The following is an 11,565-nucleotide window of genomic DNA, read 5'->3' on the forward strand; positions in this document are numbered from 1 at the left end:
CAAATACATCATGAGTTCAGGCCATCCTTCCTTGCATAAATCTGAGTGGAGGCGAGATGAGGTCTCCCCATAGGCCTCCACATCTTTGGTTCCTTACATGACTTTGGCAGCTCTGCAAAGACCACTGACTTGTGCTATCTAAGACTTACTAGTATGCATCAAATTGTGCGTTTAAAACCACATCTTTCTAGGAGTTGCTTTCCAGGAGGAAGATGGAAGAAACTTATCAGGAAGGTGCCCAGGGAGATGTATGACTTCCTTCCTTACTCAGATTGTCTCCCAGCTTAGTTTCTAGAGCTGGTATCTGAGTTCTGAGTTGGTGCAAAGACACAAAGGATCCAGATGCCAAATCTTGGCATTTTTCCAACTGAGATGCTGTTTCCGGAGAAGTTCCAAGTTGAGGGGAGCCTTTGGAGGAAGAACACTGAATTGCACAAGGAAAGCCAATAAACATTCTAGTCCCCAACAGGGACCGTAAGCCTTGTAATTACGTTGAGGATTGTGCCTGTCCATCCCCTTCTTCTCCGGATCTGTAAACAACATGTTAGCTTTGGCGGTTTCTCATCCACTGTGCTTTTGGAAAGGGCGTTCCTCCTCACAGCATCTGCAGTGCTGCAGCCAGTAACAGTTTGAAAAGGCAAATTTATGAAACGGCTTCTAAACATACTAAATCCTAATCCAAACAATTTATAACATTTCTTACTCAATAACTCTCAGAAGCCAACTAACTTGGATCTACCCTAAACAAGTTAAGAAAGGAGTTAGACATCATCCATTGGGTTAATAAACTAAAGTAAGTGGAAGGAAGAACGTGCAGGTGGAAGAGCTCCAGATACTGATCTTTCTCTTCAGTGACTATATACTTATTTCCAGACAATTCTCTTTCTTGCTGGTGTTTTAAACGTGACAACGATTATAGTAACACCTAAGATTGCACAGTGACTTACAGATTAGTTTACAGATTAAAAGAAAGGGTTTTGGAATTAGATCGACCAGGGTTTCAATCAAGCTTTGCCACTTATTGGCTCTGCTAATTTAGGATAGTTAATTAATTAACTGAGCCTTAGTTTCTTTCTCTTTAAAAGAGGAATAATAATAATCTCTGCCTAGAAAGATTGTTGTGAGGATTCAGTTAACTATGGAGATGTGGAATGCTCACCACCGCGAACTCAAAGTTAGATTTTATTATGAATTTATTTGATCCTCACAAAACACTTAAAGTATTATCACTCTCTGCTGGTGTGATCGTAAAAACGGGGCTTCAAAAAAGATAGGCGACAGCCAGTGGCTTGAGAGTCTTTCATTAGTTAGCAGATTCAACATAATTCTAAGACAGCCCTTGTGGGCACTAATTTTCAGATTCTCAGCCACCTCAAAGGGTTGCGGCGAAGATCTCTTGACAAAACATGTGTGCAAACCTGAAATGGGAGACCCACGTCAAATCTAGGCGGTAGCTATTAGACATGGAGGCAGGATTTTATAACAGACTTTGGAATCAAAACGCTTTAGTTTCAGTTTTAGTTTCTCCATGTAAGATTTGCTGTATTATTTTGGGCAAGTTACTTAAACTCTCTGAGCTCCAGTTTCCTTATTTATACAATAAGAATATAACCTGTCTCAGAGAGTTGCCTTGAGGGTTAAATAATACATGTCAAATGCAAAGCAAAGAATTTAGCACTGGATAAATGCAAAATAAATGTTATTCCATGCCACCATAATTTGCATCTACTTTCCCATAAGGTAGCAATGACAAAAATGAAGAGTCTGTATAATCTGTTGAGGTTAGTCACACCCGATACCTGAGGCAATGCCCACTGAGTTAATGAGCGGAATCTGAACTCTTCTCTTTTTCAATGGCATGATGGATTTCTGGGGCATTGGGATAGCGCTATAGGTACTAAGGATAAACTTTAGAGTAACAGCAATCTCAGTCAATAGAAACATGTCTGCTGCATCCTAGCCATCTCATCGGTTGGTTCTTTTTCCACTTGGCAGCTTGTCCAATGGCAAAAGTGAATTTCAAAAGTTTTCTCCAAATGTCAATATCCTTTTGCCAGGAAGGAAAACTTAATGGTAATACTGAAAGGCAGCAAGAGACTAAATTACCATTTCTGAGTCTACGCTATGTTAATAAGTGCCCCTCTACAACAGTGTTGTGTTGTCAAGTACGTTTGGCAAATGCAATACAGTAGTGTTTGCAGACTTTGTCACCAACAGAAATCACAGACACCTTCAGATCACACGTCGGTTGTTACAGATACCTCAAAATACATTGATGCCTATCTTACTTCAAAATTATCCTATTTACCTTGTGCTAGACCTTATTTAGTGCATTACAAAAGCACGTGTATTACTATATCACACAATATACTGTTTTTTAAAATATTTTTATAACTATTTCAATGTAATTGCTGTCCTTTGTAATCTTATTCTTTTCTATTTTATTCATTTAGAAACATTTTTCTGAGAAGGGTTTATATAGGCTTGACCAGGCTGCTAAAGAGTGAAGTCTGTGACACAAAAGAGGTTGCCAAGCCTGCGTTAATCCGACATACCCCAAGGAGAAGCAATAAGAAGGCTGTTCTTAAACATTGACTATGGAAGTGGTTAGGGAGAAAGAAGCCCTTACTGGAGCAGGAAGGTTAAAGGGAAGAAATCATCGTTTCCTGCCCAAGAAAGCAGAACAGTAGTGAGCCCGGACAGTAGAGATCACTCTCAGTGAACAGACGGCCCTGAGGAGTCAGAGAGGGGACACTCCGATTCGAGCACCTGTAGAATACTAACCCTAGTTTGGTTTCCCTTTTATTTCTCTGCTCAGTTTACTTCACGTTCTCTCTCTCCTTTCTATTCACTCATCCTGCATTATCCTATCGCAAAGGTTCTAGATATTTATGGAGACTTTCTACAAATACCCAATTTGGATATTTTTTCCCTCAGTCTCCTTTTACCCAGGGATAGTAGGGAGTTGATGTTCTCCATGAAGCTGGAGATAAGATAGATCAGCCCAAATCCATCTGATGCTGACGAGAGTGGGATTTAGCATATTCTGAAGGAATTTCTAGATTCCATAACACTGTAACATGCACTCTGGGCACAAAGATTTCAGAGCATTTTCCTCTGCTGTTTAGGGCAATTGATTGGATTTCCCTTTCCCAGCGTGAGAAGGTTTTTGAGTGCATTTAACATTCACTCAGAGGTGAAAAACATTGGCAAAGTACTTTCTACCTCCTGTGGTGGGCCAGAAGATGCTCATAACTGGTCAAAATGTCTCACGTTTCTCCTAGTTTCAGACTAAACTGTTAAATTCGGGGGTCACATGTTGCTCAACTGCTGGTTTTTAGAAACCAGACGCTAAAGTTTTTTATTTTTAAATTAATTCTTTTGAATATATTTTGCCATTTGTCTAAAATAGAATTCAAGAATGATGCCTGTCATCCTGGTGCATCAGAAGTTATTTTAAATATGGCATCTTTATAAAAGTCAATAGCTGCCTCATCAAAGGGCAATCATGTCCAGTGTGGGTGGCTGTGCCAATTGTTTTTGAACTACTGCAGCAATCTAGCCCATCCCAGGGAATGGCTTGCAGCCTTTCTACACCCACATTTTTTCTTAATTATCTCCACCAGGCTGAGTTAGCTAAGGACAGATCTATAGCGTTTCCTGGATGTCAAAATGCCCACACACCTTCTGCAGTCCTTGGGCTACCAGCTTCCTTTCATGTTTCTCCTGGTTGGTCCATCTAATTATCTATTATCATGTGTATATAATGCATTATTCATGAGGCCCAGACAATTTCAGAAGGTAATATCTTTGGTTTTAAAGGGAAACGATCTGAAAAATTAGAACATCTGCTTGCACGAAGAAAATAAGCATTTAATTTCAGAGTGAGTCTCTCATCACCCCATCCCTTTAAAAAATAATCTGCAGAAGTTTGAGATCAATGCTCAAATGAAAATTTTCCAGGTCATCATTTTTCAGAAAATGATAGGGTCATTATCTAGATTCCTTCTATGCTGGGTTCAAATAAGTTGCTTTGATTTTTCATAACGTGCTTCTTAACAAACAAATTAAAAATTGGTGGGGCCCAAAATTGTAAATCATCAAAGGTTAGGGTGACAGGCCCTACTTTCCACCAAGAAATTGTTATCCATCATATGACTCAAACTTGGAGCTAAAATTAAATTCAGAGTTTATCCTGAGAGTATCCTCCTTGGTTTATGCGTGAGGAAATAGACATAGAGAGGGCCTAATTGATTTTTCCAGCTACAGACAACTAGTTGAGAGCAAAACCTGAACTCAGTCTTTTAATGTGGTTCATTGCATTCTCTTGAAAAAAGTAAAAATCTAGAAGTCTGTACCCTTCTAGGGAAAAGAGCAAATTAAAGGACCAGTCATGTCTCTAAGCCATAAGCTCCACCAAGATAGGTACCGTTCAGTCTTGCTCACGGATGAATGTCCAGACTTCAGCACGATTCCTGGCACATAAAAGGTTGTCAATTAATGCTTATAGAATAAAATTATGGATGTTAGAGTTTCCATAGAAAGTATATCTCTTGGGCCAAGCGGGAAATGGCCAGTCAAGCTCATGACCCCCATAAGTATCAGAATATCTACCAAGATAAGCATGCTCCCAGGCATCCAAGACTGGGATGAAATTCCAGAAGGTTAGAAGAAAACGAGCCAGCACGAATTCATGCATCAGATATAGGCTGGGCTAAGTGACCTCTGAGAACCTTCCAGCCCTCGGATTCTATGACTCACACGTAAAAGTAAACTGCTTCTTGGCTTTGGCTCTTCCTATTCTCAGTGTTGATTTTCGGGGGGAGTTACTGACTGTGCCTTAGACGGTGTGTCAGCTACAGGAAGATTCCTGCCTTCTTGGAGCCTCCAATTGTAGGAGAGGGAAAGAAAGGCTTGGGAAGAGAAGGTCATAGACTGGCAAAAATTTTTCATTAGGCCTGCAGAATTTTGGAAACTACTGTATTTGTAGGTAACCTTTTTTAATTAAAGAATTCAACATAGGAGAAAATAATGCCTACAATCCCCTCAGATGCCTGAGTGGGGTCGGAGGCAGCACAGTCTAGAGAGCAACCAGCACAGTCCTTGAAATCTGAAGAAACAGATTCTGAGTCAGTCTTCACCTCTGCCTGGCAATGCGGTCTTGGGCAACTCTGAACCTGAGGCTCCTGATCTGTAAAAGGTGACTGATGACTCCTATCCCACACAATTGCAGAAGAAATTAAATAAGGAAACCTGTAAGGGGCTTTCAAAGCACTGTATGCATAGAAAGTACTATTATTAGGAAAGACAAAATCTGCATTATTGCAGAATTCCTTATAGCACTCCTTTAGAATGTTAGAAAGAGAAAAAAAAGCTCATCTGAATTTTAAAAACTCAGAATGAACATTCCCCAAATTGCCAAATAAGGATGGAGGCAGGGCTAAAGACCTGAACACCATGATCTTTGCATCACCCTGTTTGGGGGTATCAGTCTTTATGGAGCATGCGTATCTTTCTCATGACACACTTGTTAAAGCAATAGCTTTAACCTCCAAAGTAAGAGAAGAAAGAGTTCATATTTTTGAAATTGTGGTCACTCTTAAGCTAAAGGGGAGAGAAAATTTTCTTTTTATTGTTTAAGAATTTAATCTTTCTCCCCTTAAAGGCGTCCCCCCCATTTCCATAAGGATTCAATGATGGTAAGCTCTCGCTAAACGTTAATGTTTATTTTTATTTATTAAGCACCACACGCTGTTCTTTACATGGATTATGGCGTGTACATTTAAAAGCCTGACTGCTTGTTAAATTCACTAGAAAACACACAGAGACAAATATGCCTACACACACACACACACACACACACACACACACACACACACACAGAGCAGATCAGCAGAGAAAGACACCAGCCAAAGAAAGATAATTTGAGATACTTCTGAGGTAGCAGTTGTAAAATTAAAATAGGCAACTCATTAAATTATCCATAGAGTGAAAAGAAAGCTACAAAAATAGATATTTTTCTGGCAAGTCAGTGCTTTTCAGAACAAATTTAGTTTTAAGCAGAATTTTAAAATCAGATGATATCAGTTCATATTGATTAGAATCATTTAAATGGTTAGATTAGTTCGTCCTAATTAAAAGCAAAGATTAGCTTCACCGGCCTTTGGTAGGACTAAATTTAATAAGAAATATGTTCAGTTAGACATCATTTTAACTGACAGATTGTAAGCAATTTGATTGAGTGAATGTTATTTGAGCAAGTTGGAGCCTGGTCTCCAAATCATAGAATTAAGAATAAAAAGTCACGCCTCAATGCTGAGTTTTCCTCATTTCTATTCGTTGGTTTTTGTGGCTGATCATCTCCTTTGTGGTCCTCCAGGCCCTTGCTTCTCACATTGCTTGATTTTGGAATGTTGTTTCTTACTAAAGCTTCCCCTAGAGGACAGGCCAGGAAAAGGAAAGAAACTGAGTTCCCCAGCTATGCCTCTTATTAAGAATTCCAAGATTTGATAGGAAGAGGCTGGCAAGTGAATGAAGAGGCTTATGTACATCGATTTTAGATCTTTTAAAGATCTTCTGAATTTACATTGATAGGCAACTGACAAATAATATTTTGTAAGCCAACAAAAAAATTTGCTTTAAAAATCCCCATTTACTGCCTTGACCACACAAATTAGATGATACTTAAAAATAGCTAGCACTCTGGTTCAATCAAATGAAAATGCTTTATGCAGAGAATGTCCTAGTGATTGATGCCTCCCATTTAGGAGTGTCTGCTTCCCAGTTTGCAAAGCCCTTTCCTTCTCCTCTATCCTCCAAAAATTGCTGTGCTGTAGGTCTTACTATCAATGACACTGAAAAGCTACAGGCAGGATGAATATATTTTCATCTGAATCAATACTGATATATTCCATTGGGGGAGCTAGACCAAGCTAAAATCTCACGCAGAAATATTAATATGCAAGACCAGGGGTACAAAAGTAGGCAGGGTTACAGATAATTTTTTTAGGTTGAAAATACCTCCCCCTTTCTTCCCCTCTCCTCTTTATCACCTCCTAATCTTCCATCTGATTTCAGAGAGGACAACTGAAATTTCTTGCCGTCATGCTGAGGAGCTCTATGTAAATACACATAAACAGTGACTACCAGGTGCACCATTCTTAAAGTGACATTCATTTCCACAACACTTTAGGAGAAACCATCTCATCTCACCAGTCCAGGATGTGTGTGTGCGCGCGTGTGAGAGGATGACGTGACACTTTTGAGGTTTGTTTAAGTCGTTAAAGATCTCGAGATTGCAAGATTTAGATTGTTAAGCATTTTCTCTGCCTGTCTCCCAGAGACATGAAATCTACAATTTTCTCTGTTCGACTGTCAGAAAAATTGGCAAGTCGACTAAAAGGATAATATTCCCTTAACGATGCATTCATTTGAAGCCCTAGCAACTGTATTAGGCAGCAGCGAGTATTCGCTAGCAAGGCATCTCGCGGAGAGAGGGAACTCTGCAATTTAGAGTGACAGATCATTTTTTTCTCATCCATCAAGCCGCCTCAAAATGTCACAATATTTACACCTCTTCCTTGGTGAATTAGAATCCAGAGACAGGCAGGAAAAAAAAAAATCGACCGGTTGCCGCTTGATTGGGGAAAAGCAAGCGTTGCACCTTTAAATCCTGCCCCTCCATTCCCTCTTCCCCCCTCTTCTCGGGATTTTGCAATAAATCTCCCAGTTCTGCGTTCAGCCCTGCAGATCCGTATTTAAAACAGCACCATCTGGGAAGGGTGGGTGGCGATGGTGATGCGGACTCCTTGGAGTTCCTTTGCAGCACGCTTGGAATTGCATCAGACTGATCAGAAATCCCCCCGCCCCCAAGCCCGGCCCCTCCCGCCCCGCTCCCCTCCCTGCCCCTCCCCTCCCCTCCCCTCGCGTAGATCTGACTGGAAAACGACTGGATCTCGGAACAATCTGTGCCCCATTCGCTGCAGGCTCGCTCCGTAAACCCTGCCCTACGCTCTCTTTGTGTGCCGAGCAGCCTATCACCGTCATCGCATCCTAGTGCCTGTATTTTATTTTTTTCCTTCTAAATCTCCACAATATCCTCGCGTTGCCTATGAATCCATCCTTTCCACCAGAGTAGAGTTGGGATTCTTTCTTTCGTTCGAGAGAACAGTCTTGAGTTTCGGAAATAGGTTTTCCCCTGCGCTTGCCCCACCCCCACCCCAAGCCCTCGCCTCTTAATTGAGAGAGGCTGATCCAGGAAGGAGGAGTCCAGAACGCCCAAGCCCCGGGGCGAAAACTGCCGGCGGGCTGGGCTCGGCGGCCGGAACAAAGGGCCCGGGAAGGGGGTGGGTCGAGGGTTGTAGGAGAGGGGAGGATGGTGGTCCCCGCACAGGGGCGCGCAAGTCCCTGGGGTCCCAGATCAGAGGCAGGAGGACGACGCTGCGGCGTGCTCTGGCCGCTCCGGGTCCCGGGGCGGAGGCGGGGGAGGTGGACTGAAGGCAGGGAGGCTCCGAACAGCTTTGGTCTCCCCCGCCCCCCGGCCCACCCGGGCGGCGGCGGCGGCCCCGCGGCTAGCCAGCCGCCCTCCACCCGCGCCTCCGGGTGCAGCCTCGCGGTGGCTGGGCGGTCTGTGCGCCCAGCTGATTGGTGGCTCTGTCCAGCCGCCGTGCGGAGCTACGAGTGTTCTTCTCCACCGCCTCCAGCCGCCCAGGCCCCCTCCCCCGGCCCGCTCCCAGCCTCTTCGGCCCCGAAAGGACCTTCTCCTCCCAAGCAGAGGCCCCCCTTTCCTTAGTTACCCCGACTGACTCGGACTTGGGCTCAGTGAGGCATCCGGCCCGGCCGGGGAGCGGAGCGCGGTCTCGGCGGCTCCCTTCCCTTGAGAAAGCGGGAGCCCTCTAAGCCAGCGCCCGAAACTCGTGGGGAGGGAGGGAGGAAAAAAAAAAAAAAAGCCAGAAAGAAACATCCAGCGAGGCGCGAGGGCGACGGAGGGGAAGAGACAGAACGAGGGAGGGATGGAGGCAGGAGGAGGGGGCGGGGTGGAGGGAGGGGGGGGCGGGAAGGAGGGAGGGAGGAGGAGGGAGAGACGGAGGGAGACAGAGAATGAATCCTTCTCACTAGAAGAGCTGAAATTACCTTGATTCATTTTGTGTTGGAGATTTAGCGTCACCTCCTACCCTCTCCCCAGCCTCCGCCTCCCCTTTCCTCACCGCACACCACCTCCACCGCCTGATTCTAAACGGTACAAAGTCAAAATTTAGGAAATCGAATGTTGTGAAAAAGCTTCATAATTAGTAATGAATCTACTGTACACATACACACACACACACCGGCAAAGAGAACGGAGAAGAGGGAGGTGAAGGGGAGAAAAAGAGAAATCTTACATTTGAATCAGACATTTGCAGGTCCAAGTTAACTAAACTCATTACATCCGCAGGAAGATTGAGCATTTTTTTTCCTTCTCGCTCTCCCCCAAGGCTCTCACCTAGGGCAATTCAAACTGGGCAAATACCAAGAAACAACCCCCCTCTGAAGCTCTCCTCTACCTCCTCCCCTCCACCACGCGTCCTCTCGGGGAGATCGAGTATCAAAATAGCTCAAGAATTGGGGTTGCAGGGGGTCCCCGCCCCGGTGCTTACCTTCTTTGCGGCTTACACCACCCCGGTGGCTAGATCCTGGAGATAAACACTTGCATTTCCCAAAGTTAACCCAGTATACCAACCCGGAGCTTGCCAAGAGTCTATTCCAGCCTACACCGCTAGGAAGCCAACTTCAGCGAGCTCAATGAGGGGACCAAACTGGGGCTCGCTTTCCACACGCTCCGCTCCAAAATCTGACTCTGTCTCCAGCCCCGATCTCAGTGTGAGCCGAACCTCAGGGAAGACGCTTCTTAAGGGCGACACGGGGCTGGCTTCACTGCGGGGCCGAGGCGGCTACCTGGGGTACCACCACCTCGGACAAATCCGTTGGCTCTGTCCAAGGTGCTGAATGGGCTCCGATCGCCCGGATTACACACCCGGCGCAGCAGGAGGAAAAGGCTAAAAAATCTCTAATTAAGTGATACTTGATATTGCTCTAGACGGTTTCTTCCACTTCCTTACGTTTTGTCACGTGCGGATGGCTTTGCCAAAGCCATCCTGTTAATAGTTGATCACATGTTGATAAGACCCTTTTCTTCTATGAGAGGATTGCCCATTTCATTACCGGTGACATGCACTTCTGACTTATTTCTCTCCCACCAACCCCACCCCCACCTGCATCCAAACTCCCAGTCGCTACCCCATCCCTACCCCCACTCCACCTCCTAACCCCGACCTCTAATATCATTATTGTTTTTAGATGGAAATTAACCCCCTTGCGAATGTCAGTTACATGCCCACATATAAATCATAGAATATGCTCATACACCACACACACAGAGGCAAAGAATGGAATGCAAGGAGGCTGGGAGAGAAGCATCAGCCTTGAACAGCCAATATAACACACCCCCCCCCCCCCCCCCGGCTCCAAGTTTGTTCCACGCAGTTCCACATTGCTGTGTTAAATCTCAAATGATTCCAATTAAAGTTGCACTATGTAAAAACCCGATTCTCCTGGCCTGAGTAGCTGCCGTTCTGTGGCGTGTGAAGTGCTAGGAAGAGCTGTGATATGCCCGTTGTTAAGCAACATGTCAAGATTTTTCAATTATAATGCAGGGTTTATTGCTACTCACCATTGTGCCTTTGCTGTCCTGGAGACTCAAGTGTCTTAAAATCCCGTCTCCCCAACAGATGCTGGAAGGTAATGTGTCTTGTTTGAAGTCATCATGTGAGAAGTTCGGCTTTGCTCAGTGGATCGCCCACCACTTGGTGTGACTTATGAATCTAATAACCCTTTGCAATATCCGCAAGCTTAAACTCTCAACCACCTTGGCGACTACAGAAGACAAAGCAACTGGCATCGATGTTGAAAAACCTATAGATTTACGCAAACGCCCTCACTCCGAGAGACACGTTTCCTTTTGAGTTCTTACGTGATTCTAATGAATGAGCGAGGTTACCAATGACTGCCCAACTGCCCTGCTATATAGCGGGTGGTTCCTGGGGCTGCCTCCCAAACGCCCGTCCCTGGGTCCTGGCACAGAAAGTTCCCGGGGAAGTGAGGAGTTTCAGGGTACCCTCATAAAAATAACTCAGCCTGCTCACGGCTCCCTTGCCCACTGCTCATGTCACACCTGGGGCTCTGGCAAAGCTGAGCTCGGCTCGGGAGATTTTCCCGTCGCCAGGTAAGAAAACCTTTGCCTTGTCGGACTAGGGCGGGAAGACGGCTGGGGAACTTGTTGCTTATCAGCGCCAGCAGGCTACCGCTTTAATAATAATACCAGAAAAGCGCAGGGGGAGGGGGCGGGAGGGGGCGGGGGGGGGGCGCGGGAGGGGCGGGGGGGTGGCGGCAACGACGAAGACTAACCGTGCTGTTTACGTGACCAACTCACTGTGACTCCCTTGGTAGAAAGGAAACTTCTTAGAAAAGTTCGTGCCCTCCCCCTCCCCCATCATGACTAAGGGTCTCCAGCTGATGAGGTCGTGAGTG

The 11,565-nt window shown here is 45.0% G+C and overlaps 1 protein-coding gene across 3 annotated transcripts in view; it reads right to left on the bottom strand.

Annotated features, from left to right (window-relative positions):
• The window catches only part of BDNF (brain derived neurotrophic factor), a 54,839-nt gene extending 43,588 nt beyond the window's left edge, over nt 1-11,251 (bottom strand). Inside the window, exon 1 of one of the 3 annotated variants that reach the window (XM_070491378.1) lies at nt 9,636-10,024. Coding sequence is in view for 1 of the 3 variants with exons in the window: in XM_044752591.2 (XP_044608526.1) it covers nt 10,709-10,711 (3 nt within the window). In the remaining 2 variants the exon portion in view is untranslated. Of the gene's footprint in view, nt 1-9,635; nt 10,025-10,708 lie in introns of those variants that run through there. The other 2 variants (XM_044752591.2, XM_070491381.1) reach the window with 2 other exon arrangements.
• Between the last annotated feature and the right edge of the window lie 314 nt (nt 11,252-11,565).

Source organism: Equus asinus, chromosome 20 (assembly GCF_041296235.1).
Source record: "Equus asinus isolate D_3611 breed Donkey chromosome 20, EquAss-T2T_v2, whole genome shotgun sequence".
NCBI classification, from domain to species: domain Eukaryota; kingdom Metazoa; phylum Chordata; class Mammalia; order Perissodactyla; family Equidae; genus Equus; species Equus asinus.